At 43.2% G+C, this 27,462-nt stretch overlaps 1 protein-coding gene across 5 annotated transcripts in view; it reads right to left on the reverse strand.

The window, feature by feature from the left end:
- Positions 1 to 1,010: 1,010 nt before the first annotated feature.
- Positions 1,011 to 27,462, reverse strand: part of LOC139260198 (metal transporter CNNM2-like) — a 214,723-nt gene continuing 188,271 nt past the window's right edge. For all 5 annotated transcript variants that reach the window (XM_070876476.1, XM_070876475.1, XM_070876474.1 and 2 more), the window contains 2 exons: positions 7,392 to 7,570; positions 1,011 to 2,199 (listed from right to left, as the gene is read on the reverse strand). In XM_070876476.1, the coding sequence (XP_070732577.1) occupies positions 1,993 to 2,199; positions 7,392 to 7,570 (386 nt within the window). In that variant the 3' untranslated portion in view covers positions 1,011 to 1,992. The remainder of the gene's footprint in view (positions 2,200 to 7,391; positions 7,571 to 27,462) is intronic.

Consider the following 27,462-nt stretch of genomic DNA (forward strand, 5'->3'; position numbering starts at 1 on the left):
TCTCCCTTCCTGCAGTACCTAGAATGGTCCCAAGTGAAATGAGTTGGGGCAATTTATGCCCCTCGTGAGCAGGAGTGGACAACACAAAGGGCTAATAATCTATATGCTCAGAAATGCATACAGAGGGCCAATGTGGGAAATAGATGCCAGACTGGTGCAAAATGGTGGATTGGAGAGAAGGCATGATACCTAATCTATGCTCTACTTGACATGGGGTGAAAAGGTGAAAAAATGTTCTGTTCTCTACCAACAACATTCCTTGCATTGAATGTAAACAGATGAAGTATCTGTTTGAAACACTTATACAACATGCAGAAAGGTTTCCTTCAGACATATGGGAATTTCCCATTATAAGATGTTAATGAAAGCCATTGGTACTCAGTTAGATTCCTGATACAATATTGGTCAGTTAAATCACTTTCTACAGCATTACTGTAATCCCACCGTAAGCAACAGAAAAGACTTAAGGTAAATGTATGTGGTGAATCTTTGACAAGGTCTACTACTGTTACTGGATTTACGGAGGAAGTGTCAATGTTCCCCTTTGATTATTTTCTGTTTTAGGTGCAAAACTGCTCATTTTCAAGCATGTCCTGATAATAAATCAGTGTCCATTTAAATATGAATCATTTCTTTATTAAAGTTATTCACTTTTGAAGTATAAAATGAAAAGTTCCATTAACCAACTCCAGGCCACAAGTTAGTCTTTTAAAATTTCCATAATTAGCCACATTAATGATTTTACCAGTTTATAACTGCTTAAAGGAAACAAAGATAGGAAAGAGTGAAGAGGCACTCAATACCAAGAATATAACCGAAATTCATACCAAATTGAGAAATAATACAATGGAAAAAAATTGGAATGAAATGCTATTTAGAATAAAACCATTTTAACCAAAATGGAATGATAGAAGAACAAAACACTCAATTAAATCACAAAATATACAAATAAATCATATACAAAATAAATAGAAGAGTCTGTAAATCTACAAAGTCTTTACCATTGTTAATTATAAATGTCATTTAACTGACAATCTTATGAAACTTACACTTCATCCATAGATTTTTTGTGCTTAATATATACAGTTATGAATACTGTAGTCAGAATACTTCACCTCAGAGTCAGTTTTGTACAATATAATACAAACTGCAATTTACTTGCAAAGTTGTTTGATTAAACAATATGTAGTGATAGTCAGTTCTGCCATAAGAACACTTTTACAATTATAGCTGTGTTTCTCAATTGTGAAAAACCCTTTTTTACATTCTTCCATTTGTGAATTTGGCATATTTAACTGTTATGTAAGTGTAACTATTTCTTCCAAAGGAGTTCTGCAGTCCCTATATATAGGAGTGTTATTCACAGTTTGCATACAAGTGTTGAAATCAATTACGTCAATGATGTTTTGTGCAAATGTTGAATTGAGTTTCCATATTCAAGTTACTATTTAAATGCCCAGCAACCCCAACTCTTTTGGGATAAAATATGCAATTATATCCCATTTAATGCAATGGGAGTTTAAAATGTCAAACACCTACTAAATTAAGCTGGAGAAATGGACGCACTTTCAAAATTTAGAAAATTCACCTTCAATGACCATCTTAAATCACATACCATAATTTAAAAAAAGTTTTACAGTCTCAGTTAATCTCAATAGGTCTTCATTAAAAAAATACACATTTCTCTTCTCAGCCATAATGTAGCTTTATACTTTTTTCCAACATTTTACCATTCTCCTTTTGTGCAAGGAAAACAAGAACACCCACAAAAATAAAGGATAACAAGCCACCAGTGTACAGAGGATCTGTCTGAATCTTGGCAGTTGTTTAGTGTTCAAGTCACCCACCTCTGTCATTCTTCCTTCACCTTCTTGTGCCGAGGCACATCACTTTGGTCTCATGACAGTGGACATGTGCTTGCATGTATGCATGCGTACAGAATACAGGAGCAGTTCTCTGAAAAATGAGCGAGGGAGTAGTCCTGCAGGTATTCTATATTGTGCTTTTATTGTGCATGCTATGATTCGACTTATGAGTCACACAGTTCTGTTCATTTAGGAGGTTGGCGGTTTCATCAGGTAAGTGATCGTGCAGTTCATTTAAAGTCAATTCAATCTTAGTGTTTTCACTGTCTGATGATTGTGGTGTTTTATCCATTATGGATGCCATCAGGGCATTCTGATAATGCTGTCTTGTAATCTACGAAGTGAAAAAATGCCAATTAAATCTGAATATATTTCTAAATACATACAATCCATTTAGATTTTAAAGACAACTTTCCTTCACTTAAAATGATATCAAATTCTTGCTATTGAGGATATTTCACCAGTTACCAGAGAAAATTATTATTCCTGTCCGTCAGGACTCGGATCCAAAACAAAATGTCCAAGAGGTGAAAAGATAAATGTTCATCGCTGCATTAACTTTTCTTTCATTTAAAATAAAAAATATTTTGCACCTTTATTTACGTTACTTTTATAAAAATCCAACAAACTTCAACATTTCTTAAGTTATCAAGTGAATCCTTTAAGAAAGTTGCACATGTGTAAACAGAGAGTAACAATTTCATTTATAAACAGAGTGAATTTGGGGGGGGGGGGGGGGGGGGAATTAAATGCACATTTAAACATCACAGTGGACCAATATACTGCAGCTGAAGAGTTGGGGTTGAGGCACTTATTATTTGCATAGGGATATTAAATTTTTTCTTTCAAACACACAGGAATATTAAAAAAGTGATAGCAGGCTACATTCTGGTTAGTTACAAGCGGAGATAAAAGCATTGATTTTTAAAAACACATTTTGGCTTTGACCAAAATGACAGCAGTCCAAGTAGCATCACTTCATAAATCTATCTTGGCAACTAAAAGTTTAACCATAAAACTGTGATAATTTAGTTGCAACCTTCTTGATTTTGATTTAAAAGTTGCTTAAGCGATAATTTAGAAAAAAGTACTAATGGGCATTGAGAAAAGATATTCATCAAACCAGCCTTAGTCATCAAAATGTCTGAAAAGCATTTTTTTTAAAACATTTGCCATAGTTCTTTATTTTCTGAGAAACCAAATCCCCCATAACTGCTTTATCCTGCTTCGAGATCACAGACTAAATCTAAAATGTGTAAGCTGTAATTCATTAAAAATAAATTACACACATATATGCTGTAAAGGCACGAACATCGACAATGTGACACTGCTGAGAAAGTGTATTTTTGACTGAATAGGTTAGGTTAGCAATGAAGGTGAAGAGTTCCAGGATTATGCCTCCAAGGTATCAATTTCTTCCCTTGCCTTTTCTGTTCTTTGTACTTCCCTCTCAAAGCCTGGTGCTCTTTATGATTTTCCTTATTCTGAATTTTTAAAAAAAGGATGGAACAGGGGCATGGTCCAGTTCTTTAAAATGAATGAATAATGTGAAGATAAACCAGTTATTTAATCTGAATTCCGATCATAGGACTAGAGGACATGAACAAAAAAATTAATAAACCTCAAAGTAGACTAAGGAAACATAAATCTCATGAATAGCAAGTTTGTGCGAGACTTCAGATTCAGTGGCATGTCAATTAATTCCAGTTAAAGATGCTGTACAAATATCTAATTATGCAAGGATTTGAATGGTACAATAAAAATAATCAAATATTCTTGTTCTGATCATAAGATTATCATCTGTGGAATGCAACAGACCAAGTTGAATATATTCATGTTCTGATTTTTGTTTTCTTGATGGACTGTACCATCAGTTGGGCATCAGTTTAAAAAAAATATAAACTTGCAAGTGTTACCTCCCTGAGGAGATTAAAATAAATGAAAGATCACTGCAATACAAACTATACATGGTCCAGCAGGAAGCAATGGTTTGACTAGCCAAATGATGGCTTCTCAATCATGTGTGTGTTGTCTTGGACTCGTTCTTCTATAACTGGTAATTAATTACCTAACCACAACAGGCACGGAGACAAGATGCAACACCATAGACACGAAAGTCCATCTAATTTAGATTAAGACCATAACCAGTAGGGATCAGGCAGTGACTCCTCTTCCAAATTTTTCAGAAAGTTCTGCAAACTATGCCAATCAAAGGAACTCAATTGACAGGCTTGTCTCTTTAACCCTTTCATGAACTGGCTCAAAGCTGCTGTGTTATTTGGACTAGCTTCAACAACTCTGTTACTATTCTGTAAATCATTATCTGTGGAAAAAAATCTGTAGTTTAGCTTGCGTCTGGTGTGACTACTATCAATCTTCCTCTGAAGAGATGTGGGTGAATAATCCAAATATACAAATATAATCAATGGGTCTGATTTCTAATCATATTTAATGGAAATGTAGATTTGACAATGGGAGCTACTTTGTGTTGGGCATAAAAGCAATTAGCTGGGAAAGCTCGAAATGTAACAAATGGTACAAATTAGCACCCATTTTTAAGCTTGCCACAAGAGCTTTTCAACGTTCTATTCAAACTGCATCATTAAAGCTAGGGCAAGACATACCAATATTCAGACTCAGTTACATTCTTCCAAATATAATTGATTCCAATTAAATTCATTTGTTTACAAGTTTCCAAAATTGCATTTTCATTGGCGTCTGGGCTATTTCTTCGGCACACTCTAATTAAATAAGCCAGTAGGACATTTAAGACTGCAACAAAGATACGGCTTCATGGTCCAATAACAGCTTTTGCTATCTAAAAATAAATGTTGGTTCTGATTAACTAAAGAAACATCAAGCTTAACAGGTTGGAATGTGATACAGAAATAAATTTTTTGTATCGGTCTTTACGGTAGAGGACACTAACAATATTCTGACAGTGGATAGTCTAGAGGCTATGGGACAAGGGGGGGGGGGGTGAGGAACTTAACACAATCACAAAGGAGGTGGTACTCAGTAAGATAATGGGACTAAAGGCCCTATAGACCAGACATCTGTGGTTGGGAAAATGTTGGAGTCCATTATTAAAGAAGCAGTAGCAGGATATTTAGTAAAGCAAAATTCGATCAGGCAGAGTCAGCATGGATTTATGAAGGGGAAGTCATGTTTGACAAATTTGCTGGAGTTCTTTGAGGATGTAAAAATAAGGTGGATAAAGCAAAACCAGTGGATGTGGTGTATTTGGACTTGCAGAAGGCATTTGACAAGTTGCTACATAAAAGGTTACTGCACAAGATAAACGTTCACGGGGCTGGGGGTAATATATTAGCATGGATAGAGGATTGGCTAACTATCCTTTTGTGTTTCATGCACAAATACCCTCAGGTCCCGCTGTACTGCGGCACTTTGCAATCTATCTCCATTTAAATAATGACTTGCTCTTTGCTTTTTTTCTGCCAAAGTGCATGACCTCACACTTTTCAACATTATACTACATCTCCAAATTTTTGCCCAGTCATTTAGCCTGTCTGTCCTTTTGCAGATTTTTTGTGTCCTCCTCACTCATTGCTTTTCCTCCCATCTTTGTATCGTCAGCAAACTTGGCTACGTTACACTCAGTCCCTTCTTCCAAGTCGTTAATATAGATTGTAAATAGTTGGGGTCCCGGCACTGATGGGGGAGACTCGAACTAGAGGGTACAATCTTAGAATAAGGGCCCACCCATTTAAAACAGAGGCGACGAGAAATTTCTTCTCTGAGGGTTGTGAATCTGTGGAATTTGCTGCTTCGGAGAGCTGTGGAAGCTGGGACATTGAATAAATTTGACAGAAATAAACGGTTTCTTAATTGATAAGGGGATACATAAGAACATAAGAATTAGGAACCGGAGTAGGCCATCTAGCCCCTCGAGCCTGCTCCGCCACTCAACAAGATCATGACTGATCTGGCCGTGGACTCAGCTCCACTTACCCGCCCGCTCCCCGTAACTCTTAATTCCCTTATTGGTTAAAAATCTATCTATCTGTGATTTGAATACATTCAATGAGCTAGCCTCAACTGCTTGCCTGGGCAGAGAATTCCACAGATTCACAACCCTCTGGGAGAAGAAATTCCTTCTCAACTCAGTTTTAAATTGGCTCCCCCGTATTTTGAGGCTGTGCCCCCTAGTTCTAGTCTCCCCGAGCAGTGGAAACAACCTCTCTGCCTCTATCTTGTCTATCCCTTTCATTATTTTAAATGTTTCTATAAGATCACCCCTCATCCTTCTGAACTCCTACGAGTAAAGACCCAGTCTACTCAATCTATCATCATAAGGTAACCCCCTCATATCCGGAATCAGCCTAGTGAATAGTCTCTGTACCCCCTCCAAAGCTAGTATATCCTTCCTTAATTAAGGTGACCAAAACTGCATGCAGTACTCCAGGGTGCGGCCTCACCAATACCCTGTACAGTTGCAGCAGGACCTCCCTGCTTTTGTACTCCATCCCTCTCGCAATGAAGGCCAACATTCCATTCGCCTTCCTGATTACCTGCTGCACCTGCAAACTAACTTTTTGGGATTCATGCACAAGGACCCCCAGGTCCTTCTACACCGCAGCATGACATTACAAAAGGGAACAGTAATATTCCCTTTTACTGTTCCCCCCCCCCCCCCCCCAAGGTGGATGACCTCACATTTTCCGACATTGTATTCCATCTGCCAAACCTTAGCCCATTCGCTTAACCTATCTAAATCTCTTTGCAGCCTCTGTGTCCTCTACACAACCCGCTTTCCCACTAATCTTTGTGTCATGTGCAAATTTTGTTACATTACACTCTGTCCCCTCTTCCAGGTCATCTATGTATATTGTAAACAGTTGTGGTCCCAGCACCGATCCCTGTGGCATACCACTAACCACCGATTTCCAACCCGAAAAGGACCCATTTATCCCGACTCTCTGCTTTCTGTTCGCCAGCCAATTCTCTATCCATGCTAATACATTTCCTCTGACTCCGCATACCTTTATCTTCTGCAGTAACCTTTTGTGTGGCACCTTATCGAATGCCTTTTGGAAATCTAAATACACCACATCCATCGGTACACCTCTATCCACCATGCTCGTTATATCCTCAAAGAATTCCAGTAAATTAGTTAAACATGATTTCCCCTTCATGAATCCATGTTGCGTCTGGAGTTATGGGGAGCAGGCCGGGAAGTGGAGCTGAGTCCATGATCAGATCAGCCATGATCGTATTAAATGGCAGCGCAGGCTTGAGGGGTCGTACGGCCTACTCCTGTTCCTATTTCTTATGTTCTTAAACCAGGAAAAGCTCCAAACTCAAATTAGTAAGCTCCCATTTTATTATCTGAACTAGACCAAAGTTATGATTTTAACTGAAGCTACTTATTTGGAGAAAGTACCCTGTACCACATATTTCAGCAAAAACAGCACTAGAACTGTGGGATCATTTACATTTAGATTACTGTGCATCTTCCAGAAGATAAAACAGGTTTTTAAAAGGCAAAATCACACGTAACCTTACCTTTACAAACTGTAAGTCAGTCAGAGCACGCACTGAATAGTCTGGAACATACACCTGAAGCAAAGAATTTAGCTGACTGTTGTTGCTCCCCATCTGCGATGCTATTGAATCAATCCGATCACCCCGATTCAAAGAATCTGAATGATTTAAGCCACACGTTCGAGGTGGAGATCGATTATCTGAGCAAAGAGAAAAAAATGCTGAAAAGTTGAAACAGGCTAGCATTTTTGATATGCACAATTATTCATGCATTCGGAACAACTATTCCAGGATTAGGATACGATTTCAAATCCAATCTTTAAATAGGCTTGCAGGAGAATATGAAGACATTTCCCTATATTTATAGGTTCTATCTTGGCAGACTGATTGTGCAAATGCACAAACTACAGTTGGGTTTAGAAACGTTGCTGTATCAAAAGAAGGTGGCTACATCAAAGCACATTGATGGCTGCATGGACCAAGACTTTCAGACATTGCTCATTTTGAGTGCGCACAGATGTTTTACCAGTTATCATTTTGGGCCATTCGGTCTTTATGGAGAATTAAGATGTCACTCTTGTCTGTAATATCACCCCTGTCTCAGCCCATCTGCTGTTGAAACTTTCATCCATATTATTGTTGGCTCCAGACACGACTATTCCAATGCTCTCCTGGCTGGCCTCCCATCTTCCATAAACTTGAGCTCATCCAAAACTTGGCTACCCGCATCCTAACTTGCACCAAGTCCCATTCACCCATCACCCCCTGTGCTCACTGACCTATATTGGCTCCCGGTCCAAATCCCTCCATGGCCTCGCCCGTCCCCATTTCTGTAACCTCCTCCAGCCCTACAACCCGCCGAGATCTCTGCATTCCTCCAACTTTGGCCTTTTGTGCATCGCCGATTTCCATCACCCCCAAAATAGCGGCTGTGCCTTCAGCGGTCTAGGCCTTACGCTCCGTAATTCCCTACCTATACCTCCCCGCCTTTCCTATAAGATGCTCCTTAAAACCTAACTCTTTGACCAAGTTTTTAGTCACCTGTCCTAGCATCTCCCCTTTGGCTCACTGTCAATTTTTGTCCGATTACACTCCTGTGAAGTGGCTTGGGATGTTTTACTACTTTAAAGGCGCTGTATAAATGCAAGTTGCTGTTTTCAAGTAGAAAATCTTACTGAATCAGAGTCGTGATCGGCCGATTTGAGCAGGCTTTATTTTCTGCAAATTGTACATTTGTAGATAACACAATTGTTGTATGGGTCACTGGAGAGGATCAGCACATCTTAAAACCAGGTCAAAGCCTAATTTACCAAAGATCACCCTTGGGCTGGATCTCAGTCACCGGTAGTGAAAACCTTTGACAGCATTTAAGAATTAATCACTGGTCTACAGGGCAGTAGTGATAGCTGCCTTCCTATATGGCTCAGAGACATGGACTATATACAGCAGACACCTCAAAACGCTGGAGTACCACCAGCGCTGCCTCGGCAAGATCCTGCAAATCCATTGGCAGGATAGACGCACCAACATTAGTGTTCTCGCTCAGGCCAACATCCCCAGCATCGAAGCATTGGCCATGCTCGATCAGCTCTTGTTGGGTGGGCTACATCGTCCGCATGCCTGACACGAGACTCCCAAAGCAAGCGCTCTACACGGCAAGCGAGCCCCAGATGGGCAGAGGAATCGCTTCAAGGACACCCTCAAAGCCTCCTTGATAAAGTACAACATCCCCACTGACACCTAGGAATCCCTGGCCCACGACCGCCCAAAGTGGAGGAAGAGCATCTGGGAGGGCACTGAACACCTAGAGTCCCATCGCCGAGAGCAAGAAGAAACCAAACATAGACAGCGGAAGAAGCATGCATTAACCCAGGCTCTCCACCCACCCCTTCCTTCAACCACTGTCTGCCCCACCTGTGACAGAGACTGTAGGTCTTGCATTGGACTGTACAGCCACCTGAGAATTCACTTTTAGAATGGAAGCAAGTTATCCTCGACTCCGAGGGACTGCCTATGATGATGGATGATGATTAATCACCGAGCAAGATCGGAACCCCCGCTTTAAAAAGGCAGATTACAGAACTTGCCAAAACTTATATAACGTCTGCAAAATGAAAACAGTAAATATACAGTATTTTGTAGAAATATAATTATGCAGACAAAACCAATCACAATTGCTGTTTATGGCATGAGGAAAATTGAGAAAGAGCTCAAAATTAGGTCTTGTACAAAGATGCAGTAGGACCATCTGGCTAATTCAGCTGCACATGGTTTGAAGCTCCCAAAGACAGTGCTCACTTATGCTTCCCCCATAATGGAGGATCGTGTATTCATTTGTAAGTGCAGTTTGAAAGAAATGAGAAAGAGTGCTGAATCAACTATTGCCTGCTGAAGAAAGCACTTTAAAGTGTTTTAAATGGTTAGGCTTTGAGAAATATCTATCCGCACAACAAGTGCCTCTATTATGCCATTACATTAAAAAATCCTGTTTGCAGAACATTATTTTATGGAAGAACTGATTTATATCCATCTCCGTTTCTGCTTTCTTCCCACTACATGGGATGGATTTTCATGTTTTAACGATTTCGCCCATTTCCACGCGATAATCACAAAGATAATTTTTTTTAACCGCTGGGTTACCGTTACTGCCAGAGCGTGCAACTTTCGGCAAACTTTGAAGATCGTTAGTGTTATGTCTTCAAATAAAGCAATGTGACTGAGTACTGTAGACTTAAGTGTGACCTTAGTCTCTTTATTCTGACTCCAGAGTGCCAGCACAGCATGGGAGGCCTGCTTATATGCAGTGCTCCCAAGGGATGCTGGGATCCCTTGGGACTCCAACAGATGCACCCTTTGGTGGCGGTAGAATGCCGGTTACAAGGTGTTGCATACATAACATCACTCCCCCCGCAAAGTCAATAGTACACTTATTTACAGGGTGAGACGATCTGGGGCTTTCCGCTCCCTAGTCGATCGTCTCGGTACAAACACAGCTGCAGGTGAGTTGGTTGGGCCTTCGCTGGGCTGCTGTGCAGCTGGCCTTGCTGAGGATGATGAGTTCAGCTTCGTGGTTAACCGTTATGTCGGTTGCCACTTGTATGTGTGTGTATCGGAGGGTCGAAGTTGGAGGTGTCCTCTTCAGGTTGCTCGTGGCTGTCTGTGAATCGGTTTGGTTGGTCCAAATGCTTTCTGCAAGTTAGTCCATTTGCAAGTTTGACCTCAAACACCCTTCTCCCTTCTTTGGCTACGACAGTGCCGGGAAGCCATTTGGGACCATGTCCATAATTGAGTACAAATACAGGGTCATTGACTTCAATATCACGTGACAAATTTGCACGATCATAGTACATGCTTTGTTGATGCCGCCTGCCCTCAACATGATCATGGAGATCAGGGTGGACTAGAGAGCGCCTTGTTATAAGTGCCCTTTTCATGTGCAGTTCGGCAGGGGGAACCCCGGGTGAGCGAGTGGGGTCTGGTGCGGTAGCTGAGTAGGACTCGCGACAGGCGGGTCTGCAGGGAGCCTTCCGACACGCGTTTCAAGCTTTGCTTGATGGTTTGGACTGCCCGTTCTGCCTGGCCATTAGATGCGGGCTTGAACGGGACAGATGTGACATGCTTGGTCCCATTGCGGGTCATGAATTGCTTGAATTCAGCACTGGTGAAGCATGGCCCATTGTCACTGACAAGGACATCAGGCAGGCCGTACGTGGCAAACATGGCTCGTAGGCTTTCGATGGTGACAGTGGACGTGCTTATTACACTCAATACATTTTGAATAAGCAGCCACAACAACCAAAAATATTTTGCCTAGAAACGGGCCCGCAAAGTCAACATGGATCCTAGATCACGGTTTGGAGGGCCATGACCACAAACTTAGCGGTGCCTCTCTGGGTGCATTGCTCAGTTGAGAGCAAGTGTTGCATTGGCGCACGCAAGACTCCAAATCTCAGTCGATGCCAGGCCACTACACATGGGATCTGGCTATAGCTTTCATCATTACTATGCCTGAGTGGGTACTGTGTAGGTCGTGTATGAAAGTTTCCCTGCCTTTCTTAGGCAAAACCATGTGATTACCCCACAAAAGACAGTCCGCTTGTATGGACATTTCGTCTTTGCGCCGCTGGAATGGCTTGATCTCTTCATGCACCTCCGCTGGGACGCTGGACCAGCTCCCATGGAGGGCAGTTTTTTTTTATACACGGGACAGTAAAGGATCCTGGCTGGTCCAGGTCCTGATCTGGCGGGCCGTAACGGGCGACTTTTTGTTTTCAAATGCATCCATCACCAAGAGCAAGTCTGCAGGCTGTGGTGGTGGGCAATGGTAGCCGATTGAGAGCATCAGCGCAGTTCTCTGTGCCTGGTCTGTGGCGAATTACATAGTTATATGCAGATATCTTTGGATGCAAGCAGAGGCATTGGTATTAATACCTTTGCTCTCTGAGAATAACGATATGAGCGGCTTATGGTCAGTTTCTAACTCGAACTTAAGCCCAAACAGATACTGGTGCATTTTTTTCACCCCGTAAACGCATGCCAGAGCTTCTTTTTCAATCATGCTGTATGCCCTTTCGGACTTGGACAAACTCCTGGACGCATAAGTGACCGGTTGGAATGTTGCCGATTCGTTTGCTTGTTGTAACACACACCCGACCCCATACAAAGACACATCACAAGCTAGCACTGTTTCCATGGGTCATACAGAACAAGCAGTTTGTTGGACCATAACAGATTTCTGGCTTTCTCAAAAGCAGTCTCTTGTGATTTCCCCCATACCCAGTCATCTCCCTTGCGTAGTAACACATGTAGAGGTTCTAGCAAGGTGCTTAACCCGGATAGGAAATTACCAAAATAATTGAGGAATCCCAGGAACGACCGCAGCTCCATCACGGCGCGTTCAATCCGGCTTGGCGTTGGTGGGTCTGATGCCATCTGCCGCGATTCTTCTCCCTAAGAACTTGACCTCTGGTGCCAGGAAATAACACATCAAGCATTTCAACCTGAGCCCCACACGATCTAGCCAACTTAGAACCTCTTCCAGGTTCTGCAAATGTTCGATGGTGTCCCGACCTGTGATCAATATGTCGTCCTGGAAAACCACGGTGCACGGAACCGACTTTAGCAGACTCTCCATGTTCATTTGAAAAATAGCCGCGGCCGATCGAATCCCAAACGGCATCTATTGTAGATGAACAGACCTTTGTGCGTGTTGATGCAGGTGAGGCCTTTCGAAGATTCTGCCAGCTCCTGCGTCATGTAGGCCGAGGTCAGGTCGAACTTGGTGAACGTCTTCCCTCCTGCCAGCGTCGCAAATAGGTCGTCTGCCTTGGGTAGCGGGTACTGGTCCTGCAGCAAAAAACGGTTAATCGTTACTTTATAGTTGCCACAAATTCTGACAGTGCCATCGTCCTTGAGAACCGGAACAATTGGACTGGCCCACTCATTGAACTCAACGGCGCGATGATGCCCTCTTGTTGCAGCCTGTCCAGCTCGATCTCCACTTTCTCTCGCATCATTTATGGCACGCACGTGCCTTGTGGTGGATGGGTCGTGTACCGGGAACCAAGTGGATCTGCATCTTCGCCCCAGAGAAATTTCCGATGCCTGGCTCAAACGACGACAAAAACTTGCTCAAAAGCTGGGCACAAGGCGTCGTTGACTGACGAAAGCGCTCGGATGTCGTCCCAGTTCCAGTGGATTTTTCCCAGCCAGCTTCTGCCGAACAGTGTGGGGCCTTTTCCTGGTACAATCCATAGTGGTAGTTCATGCACCGCTCCATCATAGGAGACTTTTACTGCTGCACTGCCAATTACAGGGATTGGCTATTTAGTGTAAGTTCTCAGCTTGGTATGAATAGGGCTCAGCTTGGGCCTTTGTACCTTGTTGCACCACAGCCTCTCGAAGGCCTTTTTGTTCATGATAGACTGACTCGCACCCGTGTCCAATTCCATGGATACTGGAATTTCGTTCAGATCAACTTTTAAGATGATCAGTGGACATTTTGTGGTGAAGGTGTGTACCCCGTACACTTCTGCCTCCTCGGTTCGAGTCTCTAGTTCAGTTTAATCCACCATGAATTGGTCTTCCTCTTCAACGTGGTGGTTTGCAGGGTGTTTCGCTGGAGGTGTCCCATTGTTCCACAGCCTTTGCACGCAGTGTTTGAAGTGGCATTGATGGGCTCGATGATCACCTCTGCAGCGCCAACAATGTGTTAATTGCTTTGCATTCACACTTCATGGAGGACTCCAAGTCATCGGAGGTCGTGCAGCTGTAGGCGTGTATGTTCTGTCATATGCATTCCTGCCTGAAAATGACATTACTTTGTGCACAGTACTTGCCGATACATCTTTATGTTGCGAAATTTGTTTGGTGTTATCGCTGGTGGACATAAATGCCTGGGCTATCGTTATGGCTTTACTCAGGTTTGGTGTTTCAACAGTCAATAGTTTGCGAAGGATATCCTCATGGCCAATGCCAAGCACAAAAAAAGTATCTTAACATTTGCTCCAGGAATCCAACGAATTCGCAATGTCCTGCAAGGCGCCTTAGTTCGGCGACGTAGCTCGCCACTTCCTGGCCTTCAGACCGTTGACATGTATAAAATCGATACCTTGCCATTAGAATGTTCTCCTTCGAATTTAGGTGCTCCCGGACCAGCGTACACAGTTATTCATACGATTTGGTTGTTGGTTTCATCGGAGCAAGAAGATTCTTCACGAGACCACAGGTTGTTGCCTCGCAGATGGTGAGGAGGATCGCCCTTCGTTTGGCAGCGTTCTCATTCCCTTCCAGTTCATTGACTATGAAGTATTGGTCAAGTCGCTCCACGAAGGTTTCCCAATCGTCTCCTTCTGAGAATTTCTCCAGGATACCAACAGTTCTCTGCATTTTCACATGATGGTTCGTTATTACTCGTCGCCAGTTGTTATGTCTCAAATAAAGCAATGTGACTGAGTACTGTAGACTTGAGTAAGTGTGACCTTAGTCTCTTTATTCTGACTTGAGTGCTGGCACAGCATGGGAGGCCTGCTTATATGTGGTGCTCCCAAGGGATGCTGGGATTCCTTGGGACTCCAACAGATGCGCCTCTGGTGGCGGTAGAAGGCTGGTTACAAGGTGTTGCATACATAACAGTTAACGTTAGCACTAACTCCAGCGTTGCACAACAGAGGCCCTGGTTACTGTAATTGAGGCCAGATGGCATGAGCTGGACACCAGAGGTCAAATAAAAGTTTCACCAAAAGAAAAGAAGAAACGCTGGAACCAACTTTTACTGTGCAATGGTGACCACCCCGAGGTCCAGAGGCCAGTGCAAAAAGTGTCAGGTACTTGGTCAAGCAGTTAGTGTAAGTAATATTTTCATTTATTCACTGGAATTGCAATTGCAAATGTGACCATCTGTATGTCGCACCCAGCAGAAAGACAACCTCTCGAAAAAGTTGTACTTTCATCTTTGCAGAGGAAGGTGGACCACAACAAAAGAGAGAAACTCCAACAGGAGGAAATCTGGCAAATCTGCACCCACTGACACCCGTGGAAGAGGGGGGTCGCTGCTTTGATGGGTCCTGCCTATTCCTAACCACCACTGCACAAGCTGGGCCCACATTCGAGGGAGAGGGCAAGTCCTGCAAATTCCACAGTCTGGCTTTGCTAAATGTTAAGGACTGCACGGGCTAGCCATGCTTCGGTTCATGGGGATGTCTAAGTCAGCTACGCTTCGGTTGATGCAATGAGCTATCATTCATCGTGGTCCTTCAAATGAGACTGCTGCCTGCGCTGCCACCCTGCCCCTCCTCTGCTGCTAACCATTTGTCTCCAATCCCCAGACCAGCCTCTGAAGAGGCCCAAGCCGAGCCTTCCACATTACTGCCTGCCCACGCCCCCCAACAAATGCGCATTACCGGAGATGCTCGAAAGAATAAGCTTGGTACCAACCAGAGAAATGCTGCGCCACCGCCTGTGGGCAGGGATGAAGTCACTAAGACCAAGCGCAGCGGATGGTCTTAGAATAAGGTGGAGGAGAGATGGTGCAGCCTTTCTTTGCTGCTGCTGCTGTTGTGTTATTTTTATTGTTACTGTTGTAGCTGTTCTCAAATTAAAAGTTTTTTGTAAGTGATGTAAATTTACAAATTTTAAAGTTTGTAAGTGATCTTAACTGAATAGTTTAAAGTTTGATACAATAATTTTTTTTTAAAGTTAAGTACAAACAACTTAAAATTTTGGATAAAAAATATTTTAAATTATAACAATCATTTACATTATTTGTTTCATTAACAACTTTTTGAACTAAAGAATAATTTACATTATTTGTCCCATTAGTAACAACATTACGGAACAGGTCTAAACAGTAAACATGGTCCCATTTGGAATAGTTGCTGCTGAGCCTTCAGGCAGTAAAGCATTCACGGATGAGCTGCTGACGCAAGGCTCGAGCAATCGATAAAGCTGGAGTAGAACTTATCTGTAGCTTCCAGTGTTGGGGCGTATCCGCTGAAGACTGTAGCGCTCTGGTTCCGGGCAAGGGTGAGCCAAATAGTCATGAGACATTAGTTTATCCTGCAGGGTCCTCTACCAACCTGCCCCCGCCACACAGCACTGCCCCCCAGTTGTCAAAATCTACAACGAGGCCTTGGACAACGTGGACCATTTTCCATACCTCGGGAGACTACTGTCAACAAGGGCAGGCATCAACGACGAGGTCAAACACTGCCTTCAGTTTGCCAGTGCAACCTTCAGTCACCTGAGGAAGTGTGTGTTTGTAGACCAGGACCTCAAATCCAGCTCCAAGCTCATGGTCTACAGAGCAGTGGTGATACCTGCCCTCCTATATGCTTCAGAGACATGGAACTGTGCACAGCAGGCACCTCAAAACACTGGAGAAGTACCACAAACGCTGCTTCAGCAAGATTCTGCAAATCCATTGGCAGGATAGGCGCACCAACGTCAGTGTCCTCGCTCAGGTCAACAGCCCCAGCAGCGAAGCACTAACCACGCTCGATCAGCTCCACTGGATGAGCCGCATTGTCCGCATGCCTGACATGCGACTCCCAAAACAAGCGCTCTACTCGGAGCTCCAACACAGCAAGCGAGCCCCAGATGGACAGAGGAAACACTTCAAGGACACCCTCAAAGCCTCCTTGAAAAAATGTAGCATCCCCATCGACACCTGGGAATCCCTGGACCAAGACCACCCAAAGTAGAGGAAAAGTATCCGGGAAGGCGCTGAACACCTCGAGTCTCTTTGCCGAGAGCAAGCTGAAGACAAGCATCGACAACGGAAAGAGCGCACGGCAACCCAGGCATCCCACCTACCAGTTCCTTCAACCACGATTCGCTCCACTTATGAGACTGTAGGTTCCGCAATGGATTCTTCAGTCACCGCAGAACTATTTTCTAGTGTGGAAGCAAGTCATCCTAGACTCCGAGGGACTGCCTATGCCTGCCTTATTGCTGCTCCATAATTTGTCCTCCCCAAAACGACCTGCATTATAAACGAAAAGCACTTCTTCTAGGTGCGTTAGTGCCACTGAAACTCACCAACCTGGCCAATACAGACTAAACATCATCGTATTCAAAGCTAGGCCCCTCAATATGGATGCAGTGGTCTACTACATTATCTAATGGGCTGCTTTTGTTCACTGAACTTCAAAGACTCATCACCAGCAGCACAGTGGGGAATTTTTAGGTAGGGTAAGTTCCTGAAGCATGCTCCCAAAATTTCAGCAAAAGTTTTGATCTGCATCTTCCTGAATTTCTTTAAATACCAGAACAAAAATTTCGAGAGGCAGTTGCATGTCACCAAGTCATCGAGTATTCCTGATGCAAGCCTAACAATTTCACAACAACACGATCAGTGATTATGTTTCATTTTCTGTTCCAAAATAGAAGTACTAAGAACAGTTGTGTAATCTGGATGCAAGTGGGAAAAGAGGAAGAGCCCAATAGCACAATGAATTGAGTATGAGACAGACGATACGGCTGACAGTCATTCACACTTGATTACCGTGGCAAGATAGCTTTTTAAATAAAACAGAACCCAGCTGCATTAGAGGACAAAGCACTACTGTGCAAAATTGGGGGAAATTATACTGTTGCTAACTTTCTGTCATAGGCTTAGACTAAAGGAAGAATTTATACCTCAATAGCAGTTTATTCCTGACACTCAGAGGCGCTGTGTACAAACTACATCATCATTCTGTAGAATATTTTTACCCAATGAATTTGAAAGGGACAAAGGAGCAAAGGAAAATAAAAACTTCATAAAGAACTAAAAGGTAATAAAATAAAGGAGAAACAAGAGATGGGATGGAGAATAAAAGTTTTAAAACTTATAATTAAACCATAGACTAAGACCGAATGTTGGTTACTCAGCCTCGATTCCTCACATTACCTTTTCAATCTTAAAACACATGATTGTGTGGAGGAAGAAAATGGAGGTGCTTAGTTATCCCAGGTAGTTGCTACACATTCTAAGAAACCAGGTCACAGGAAAACTGGCTGATGCACGAGTTCCACTCCCTCGCTCCTCCTTTAAAATCCCCATTCTCTTCCATCCTCCCAAGACTGACCCCAAGCTTCCTACCGATATCCTCCCTCCTTTCCACCTTCAGTGATTTGAAACTCCATCTCAACTCACCTTGCCATCACACCTCTTATCTCACTGCCCTCTTGTCCTCCCCTCAACCTTTCCCTCCATAATAACTCCTCCATATATTCACAGCCACCCCCTCAACCTCGCCAGCTCACGTGGCCTCTCTACTCCCATCATCTGTCACAGGCAAAGCTATCTCCAGTCACTTCCTTGTATCCCTCACCACCTACATCCCCTTACCCCCTTCCAATTTCACCTGCATCGGCCCACTCCCTTAACTCCACCATTGATGCCCTTATTCCCACATTAAAACCATTACTCTCTTCAAATCTAATTGTTCCCCCTCAATCCCAATGGGGCACAGATTTTAGCGTATCTGGTGCACAACTGCTTTGCCATTCATCGGCAGATTAGGTTCGATCACATGAACCACGTGGTCGAGCATTTCGCTGCCAAAACCGCTCACTGCTCCAGAATCTTCCTAGAGATGAAAGATAACCCCTGGCTTTTAGGCTTCACTATCAATCGTCTCTTCAGACTACTCTCTGCTGCCCCCTCCACCAATAACAAGTGCGAGAAGCTCAAGGTCTTTATTTAACTGTTTCTGCCACATATCCGCTCCCCACCCCCCCGCACTCCTATGCCCACCAAGCCAAATCTCTTCCAAGCTTGAGCCCTCAACCCACATCAATTGGTTTCCCTCTGGTTTCTCACCTTTTGGAGTTCATAAGACCACCTGCTCCCTTCCCTTGACCCCATTCCCACTAAAATGCTGACTGAACTTTTTTTTCTTGGCTCCCACGCTGTGATATTGTAAATGGCTTCTCTCCTCAGGTACTGTCCACCTCTCTTTCAAAAACCGTCATTGCCCCTCCTCAAAAAACACACTTTTTCCACCCCCCACTCTTGCAAACTACTGCCCCGTCTCCAACCTCCCTTTCTTCACCAAATTCTTTGAACATGTTAAATGATGGGGTTGGGTAGAACCAGGGGACATCCATTCAAATTCAGAATACAGTGAGTGAAGTTGGACTTTCAAAGATTTTATTTTTCTCAGAGGGTGATTGATCTATAGAACAGCATTCTGGTGGTAGTAGTTAAAAATGACTCCCAAGAAGCATTACATACATTTTTAGAAACCCAAGAGATCATGGCAGAAGGTAAGATTTTGGCTAATAACCAACAGGTTAGGACCTCATGGGACTTCCTTGATTGTTGTTGAGGGTTGGAGAAAAAAAATACTTTATGCAGAGGTTTCCTGAAGAGGCTAGGGGGTCTCTGTCTTTTGGTTTTATCAGATTGGGGGTTTGGAGGAAGGGTGGAGTTACGGAGATGAATCCAGTAAGAAGTAGGGTGAATGCATATGAGCCCGATTACCTTTTCTATTCCTGGATACATTACATTACTATTTAAAAGCATGGATCTCTCCCAGTCTCTGGTCAACATTCATTCATCAACCAACACCTCAAAAAAAAAGTTAATCTGTTTTTAAGAACTTAATTGACATTTATGGAAATAGCAGCTGGGAAAAACCAGCTACACGACAATAGTGACTACATTTCAAAAGTGAATTATTTGCTGCAAAGTGCTTTGACGCACCCACATGCACACTCCAGCAAATGATCAGGAACTTTTATTTTCTCCCCTCCATTATTTCGTAATTCCGTGGTCATCTGTGGCATAACACAGATCAGCCAATCGCACAAAACAAAGATTGAAGCTGGTATCTTCTATGCTTTATATTACAGGTGGAGCGTCCAAAATCTGGAGCTCCGAAATTCGGAATGTTCCGGAATCCGGACCGATCCGTGGCAGTGTCGTCCAGAATCCGGAAAGTGTTCCGGATTCCGGACAAAAAACAGAATTAACCATTGAAAATGAATTAACAAAAAAAAACAACGCATCTTTTTTGCAGATCTTTAATGCAGGTTTTTCCCAGCTGCTGGCCCCTGATCCGGAACCGTTGACCGATCCCCAGCTCTGCTGCCATCTCTCCCCCTCCGATGCCAACCTCCCCCCTGCTCGACAGTGCCCCCCCCCGGGCCCACCCTACCTACCTCGGCGCCTGCTCTGCTGCTCCTCCGCCCCTCACTTCGGTGCCTGCTCTGCCGCCCCCTCCACCTCCCCCCCCCACTTCGCCACCTACTTACCTCAGCCTGGGCATTTCCAGATTCGGGATGTTGGAAAGACATTCTGAAATCTTTGAAGGTACGAGGCGTGAGTTAGCTAGGATTGATTGGTGAATGATACTGAAGGGGTTGACTGTGGATGGGCAATGGCAGACATTTAGAGACCGCGTGGATGAACTACAACAATTGTACATTCCTGTCCGTCGTAAAAATAAAAAAGGGAAAAAGGGAAGGTGGCTCAACCGTGGCTATCAAGGGAAATCAGGGATAGTATTAAAGCCAAGGAAGTGGCATACAAATTGGCCAGAAATAGCAGCGAACCCAGAGACTGGGAGAAATTTAGAACTCAGCAGAGGAGGACAAAGGGTTTGATTAGGGCAGGGAAAATGGAGTACGAGAAGAAGCTTGCAGAGAACATTAAGACGGACTGCAAAAGTTTCTATAGATATGTAAAGAGAAAAAGGTTAGTAAAGACAAACGTAGTCAGAATCAGGGGAAGTCATAACGGGGAACAAAGAAATGGCGGACCAATTGAACAAGTACTTTGGTTCGGTATTCACTAAGGAGGACACTAACAACCTTCCGGATATAAGAGGGGTCAGAGGGTCTAGTAAGGAGGAGGAACTGAGGGAAATCCTTATTAGTCGGGAAATTGTGTTGGGGAAATTAATGGGATTGAAGACCGATAAATCCCCAGGACCTGATGGACTGTATCCCAGAGTACTTAAGGAGGTGGCCTTGGAAATAGCGGATGCATTGACAGTCATTTTCCAACATTCCATAGACTCTGGATCAGTTCCTATGGAGTGGAGGGTAGCCAATGTAACACCACTTTTTAATAAAGGAGGGAGAGAGAAAACAGGGAATTATAGACCGGTCAGCCTGACATCGGTAGTGGGTAAGATGATGGAATCAATTATTAAGGATGTCATAGCAGCACATTTGGAAAGAGGTGACATGATAGGTCCAAGTCAGCATGGATTTGTGAAAGGGAAATCATGCTTGACAAATCTTCTAGAATTTTTTGAGGATGTTTCCAGTAGAGTGGACAAGGGAGAACCAATTGATGTGGTATATTTGGACTTTCAGAAGGCTTTCGACAAGGTCCCACACAAGAGATTAATGTGCAAAGTTAAAACACATGGGATTGGGGGTAGTGTGCTGACATGGATTGAGAACTGGTTGTCAGACAGGAAACAAAGAGTAGGGCCCCAAGTTTCCACATGATTTGCTCCTGATTTTTAGGAGCAACTGCTGGAGAACGGAGTATCTTAGAAATCGCAATTCTCAACATTTAAGTTTTCTGCAGTTCTAGTCAGTTAGAACAGTTTCACTTTTGAACAGAATTTTTTTTTCTAAAGGGGGCATGTCCAGCCACTGACGCCTGATTTGAAAGTTTCCACAGTGAAAACGTACTCCAACTCCAACTTAGAATGGAGCAAGTGAAGATTTTTGTAGGCCTGAAAAAACCTTGTCTACATATTAAAAAATCAGGCGCAGGTTACAAATTAGGCGTCCGGAACGAGGTGGGGGGGAAGGGAAGTCATTACATTCTACAATAAATCCTTAGTTATACTTATACAAATAATTCCAACCTGAATAAAAATTTATAAGCAAAGAAAAGATTAAATAAACCATATTCCTACCTGTGTGAAAGTGCTACAGGCAGGGAGAAGGCTGCAGGAAGCCTCACAAGTTGAGGCAGCCGTTCCCGATGGCAGGGGAGGGAAGGCAGTAAGGGCCCGACCGACGGCAGCAGCCATTCCCGACGGCGGCGGGGGAGGGGGGAGGCAGTAAGGGCCTGACCGACGGCAGCGGGGGGGGGGAGGCAGCCGTTCCCGACGGCAGGGGGGTGGGGGGAGGCAGCGGGGGGGGAGGCAGTGAGAAGGCTGCAGGAAGCCTCAGAAGTTGAGGCAGCCATTCCCGACGGCGGGGGGAGGCCCCCCCCTGCCGTCGGTCGGGCCCGTCGGGAAACGGCTGCCTCAACTTCTGAGGCTTCCTGCAGCCTTCTCACTGCTGCAAGAAGCCTCAGTGCTGATCATGGAAGGGTAATGTGGTTTTATTAAAAAATGTAAAAAATTGAACAGCTACAAAGAACTACAAAAATGGCCGAGTGCCAATGTTTCCTTCACACTGCGCGTGCGCGAACGCTCCAACGCGCACGCGCAGGGTTGCCAGCACGAAAAAAACTCATTTAAATGGTACCCGCCCCCTCCTACTTACAAAATCGGCGCGAGTGGAAGGCTCCGCCCCCTGGGCGCCGCGTCAAGCTGACATCAAGCTGCAAAGCGCTCGAGAATAGCGCGTTTTCTTTCAGCCGCCGTTTTCGGAGCGGAAAATGGGCGCCCAGCTCGGAGGGGCGCCTGTTTTGCCGCGTGTGGAAACTTGGGGCCTAGGAGTTAATGGGTACTTTTCAGAATGGCAGGCGGTGACTAGTGGGGTACCGCAAGGTTCTGTGCTGGGGCCCCAGCTGTTTACACTGTACATTAATGATTTAGACAAGGGGATTAAATGTAGTATCTCCAAATTTGCGGATGGCACTAAGTTAGGTGGCAGTGTGAGCTGCGAGGAGGATGCTATGAGGCTGCAGAGCGACTTGGATAGGTTAGGTGAGTGGGCAAATGCATGGCAGATGAAGTATAATGTGGATAAATGTGAGATTATCCACTTTGGTGGTAAAAACAGAGAGACAGACTATTATCTGAATGGTGACAGATTAGGAAAAGGGGAGGTGCAACGAGACCTGGGTGTCATGGTACATCAGTCATTGAAGGTTGGCATGCAGGTACAGCAGGCGGTTAAGAAAGCAAATGGCATGTTGGCCTTCATAGCGAGGGGATTTGAGTACAGGGGTTAGGAGGTGTTGCTACAGTTGAACAAGGCATTGGTGAGGCCACACCTGGAGTATTGTGTACAGTTTTGGTCTCCTAACTTGAGGAAGGACGTTCTTGCTATTGAGGGAGTGCAGTGAAGGTTCACCAGACTGATTCCCGGGATGGCGGGACTGACCTATCAAGAAAGACTGGATCAACTGGAGTTCAGAAGAATGAGAGGGGACCTCATAGAAACGTTTAAAATTCTGATGGGTTTAGACAGGTTAGATGCAGGAAGAATGTTCCCAATGTTGGGGAAGTCCAGAACCAGGGGTCACAGTCTAAGGATAAGGGGTAAGCCATTTAGGACCGAGATGAGGAGGAACTTCTTCACCTAGAGAGTGGTGAATCTGTGGAATTCTCTACCACAGAAAGTTGTTGAGGCCAATTCACTAAATATATTCAAAAAAGAGTTAGATGTAGTCCTTACTACTAAGGGGATCAAGGGGTATGGTGAGAAAGCAGGAATGGGGTACTGAAGTTGCATGTTCAGCCATGAACTCATTGAATGGCGGTGCAGGCTAGAAGGGCTCCTGCACCTATTTTCTATGTTTCTATGTTTCTCAATCTGGAAATACCCGAAACAGCCTCGGTCTTGAGGTTTCCGGATGCTCCCCCAATACATAGAACTACATAGAATATACAGCAGAGAAACAGGCCATTCTGCCCAACCAGTCCATGTCAGCGTTTATGCTCATCTTGAGCCTCCTCCCATCCTTTCTCATCTAACTATCAGCAGAACCCTCTAATTCCTTCTCCCCCATATGTTTATCTAGCCTTGCTTTAAATGCATCTATACTATTCACCTCAACTACTCCTTGTGATAGCGAGTTCCACATTCTCACCACTCTCTGGGTAAATACATTTCTTCTGAATTCCCCATTTGATTTCTTGATGATTTTATATTAATCGCCTCTAGTTATGCGTTTCCCCACAAGTGGAAACATTCTCTATCAAAACCTTTCATAATTTTAAAGACCTCTATTCGGTCAGCCCTCAGCCTTCTCTTAAATGCATCTATACTATCCATCTCAGCTACTCCTTGTGGTAGAGAGTTCCACATTCTCACCATACTCTGGCTAAAGAGGTTTTGTATGGGTTAGTGCATTCACCACTGAGCCATCAGAGAAGCCCATTCACAATATTCATAACAATTCTGGAATAGAATTGATTTCATTTGCCACACCAGTTTAAAGATGTCCTTTCTTCCAAAGTTCCTAAATACCTACAAGCAGTTTCTGGAATTTGACTTTTGTTTTTAAATAAAAGAGAAATCTCTTCTGGAGATGTTTTGAGCCAGTTGTATTAGCCACCGCGAATGGCCTATTTCTATGCTGTAAACTTCTATTTTAGGATTTTAAATTGGGATGACATAGTGACAATTAAACATAAATAAGGTTTCCAAATCTGTTGTAAACAAAGGAAAAGCTGTTTTGTTTCTGAATTTGTAGAATGGTTAAGTCGCAACAATTTGCACAACTGGATCACACTGACAACAGGAAAAGGTTTTTTATGCTTTAGGTGCTGTATTTCAGCTCTGAATTCTTGCAGGATGAAGTGCTTGCTGATGCTGCATGAGATTTTGTTGAGTGTCACGTGACATTTTTCACATGACATTATATGACCTCACACACAAATGACTATAGAATCTTCATTCTTTATACATTCATCAAGCCCTAGTTTATCATGATTACACTCACTCCGTTTTTAAGATGCCTAAATTACTGGGGGAAGCGGGGTGACCTTCAACCCATTACATTGTTTCCTAATGGACAAACAATCAGTAATGATTTTCAAACTGTTTTCAATCCTTATATGGGCCATAGTGAAATATGTTCAATGTTTAAACCACAACAGTTATTTCCTCTTTATTGTTTGCTATCTGATCAATTAAAATGGTCCCTATAGTCAAATCCACAACAAGGATTGATCCAATGATTTAACTTATTGATTTGGTAATATAATAGGAGCTGTGGAGGAGCAAATAGATTTAGATGTCAGACCCCATCTGGAGTACGGAGTTCAGTTTTGGTCACCAAATCTCAGGAAAGATATATAGGCCTACGAAGGGGTTTAGCACAGATTCAGCAGAATTATACCAGGCCTTAAAGGGTGAAATTATGAGGACAGCTTGCATAAACTTGTTTTGTATTCCTTTAGATGGTTAACGGATGATCAAATCTAAGTCTTTAAAATAATAAAGGGATCGATAGGGTCGATACAAAAAGAAACTATTTCTTCTGGTGGGAGAATGAAGTACAAGGAAAAGACTTGAATTTATGTAGCACATTTCACAATTCGGTATGACCCAAAGCACTTTACAGCTGATGAAGCTTTCGAAGTGTAATTACTGTTGTAATGTAGGGAAACACAGCAGCCAACTTGCAAACATCACCCATAAACAGCAGAGAGATACTTGACCAGATAATCTGTTTTTCTAGCAATGCTGGTTGAAAGATGAAAGATGAATATTGGCCAGGTGACCAATTAAAAATTCAGTTAGGAATGCAGTAATAATTAGGATTAGGAGACTCGACAGTTAAACGAGTGGATATTATCTTTTGCAATTCAGACCAAGAGCCCTGAATGTTAGATACTTACCAGGGGCAAGGTAAAGGACATTTCAGAAACATGGAAGAGGTTATGGAAGAGGAAGGACAGTAGGAAATCATTGTGGTCCAAGTAGAAGCCAAGTGTAGGAAAGCAAAAGGAGTTTAGGAAGCAGGAGTTCAAGGGTGGTATTCTCCAGATTACTCCCCAAGTCACATACCAGAAGGAGAGAAATTAGGGAGCTCAATACATGGCTAAAGGGTAACAATAAGAGGGGTTTTGTTTCATGGAGTAATGGCACAAATTCTGGGGACGGTGGGAGCTATTCCACTAGGAAGGGATGAGAGAACACAAATGAGTGCATGTGCAAGGAAGAAAAGGGAAGAGCTATTAGTTGTGGTAATAAATCAACCCAGTGCAACCAGAGTTACTATTAGAAAGTTTTTTTGTGTTCCTTGATTGATAAGGTGTCTGGGAAAAATAGCGACAGGTTTTATTCACACAACTTTGTTCTATCCAGGAGAAGAAACGAGAACAAAGGGAAGAGTCAGGAGAGAGAAAAATAGGAGTGTGAGGGAGAGAGAATGAGCAAGAGAAATCGAGTGAGAGGGAAAGTGAGAGAGAGAGAAATAGATAGAGAGCATGCATGAGTGAGCAACACACAAATACATAGAAAGAGACGAGGTAAAAGGCAGGGGTGAGAGGAAGAGCAAATGGGCACCAATACAAGGCAGAGACAATGGAGGAAACGTTTTTCTTTCCATTTTTGAAGTGTATATTTTATTAATATTTTCTCAGCATTATTAGTTTTTTTTTTAATCTGTAAAAGGTATTAGTTGAAATCTTAGTGGCCAACTGCATGTACACAGAATTTTTTGAAGCTGCTAGCACAGAGAGTTAACACAATGAAAAATGTGAATCTTGTGATGTGAGCATAAAATTATTACAGGATTGGAAAGCAAATAGTCTTTCCATTCCATATATGGTGTAACCTCTCCACATGTCACCCTATGTCAAATTCCAGTCAGTCATCTGAAATACTCTCAAAATGCACAACTTAATTTTCCATGAATAAAATTAGCATGTATACATTATGTTAAAATTCTCAGAGACAGAGGACTTAATAATTTCAGGCATTCCCATTATTTTCAATAGAAAGAGACTGATTGGTTTTATCCTATTTGACAACTGTAGGAGGGAAGAGATAGCAATGTTTTGCCATAATTCCAGTAAAGATAACTGAGATTAGTTATCTATAAAGTTGATGACGCAAGGCAGTTCCTTAGCACTCTGTATAATTGTGGAAAAGATTACCATCTTTGGAATTTTTCCTTTTCAAAGTACATTGATCAAGGTTTAAGAGGTAAAGACCTCCTTCATTTGGATAGAACAAAGTTGTGTGAATAAAACCTGCCGCTATTTTTCCAAGACACCTAATCAATCAAGGAACACAAGGAAACTTTCCAATAGTGACACTGGTTGCACTGGGTTGATTAGTAACACAACCAATAACAATATTCTTTGGAAATTCAGGCCAAATGCTTTGAAGCAAAAAGTAGATTCCATTGGTATGCTCCATGATCAAGGCATTATTTTGTGACATCCTGATACAAGAAAATCTGGTGAGCTAGCCCTCAGCAAAACAGACTGGTCTGGAGAAATAAATATGGCAGTCTTACATTCATTGTGCAACTGGGGCAATGGAACTGCTCAGTTCTTTCTTATGAAGTCATGACGAGCAGCAGGATAATCAAAACCTAAAGGCAAACCAGAAGTAGTTCTCTTCTGAATGATGCCCTTCTTCAGAAATCCTTACTGATTTTGACACCTGGATGAATCTAGAGATTGTGCCCCGCTGGTTTACCTTGACCTCTGTGAAGGTCCCTTAACCCGAGTCTCCAAAAAAATGGCAGCCATTGTATGTCCTAAGAAATACAGTCATTTCAACT

The sequence above is a fragment of the Pristiophorus japonicus genome, chromosome 3 (assembly GCF_044704955.1).
Source record: "Pristiophorus japonicus isolate sPriJap1 chromosome 3, sPriJap1.hap1, whole genome shotgun sequence".
Taxonomy (NCBI): Eukaryota; Metazoa; Chordata; class Chondrichthyes; family Pristiophoridae; genus Pristiophorus; species Pristiophorus japonicus.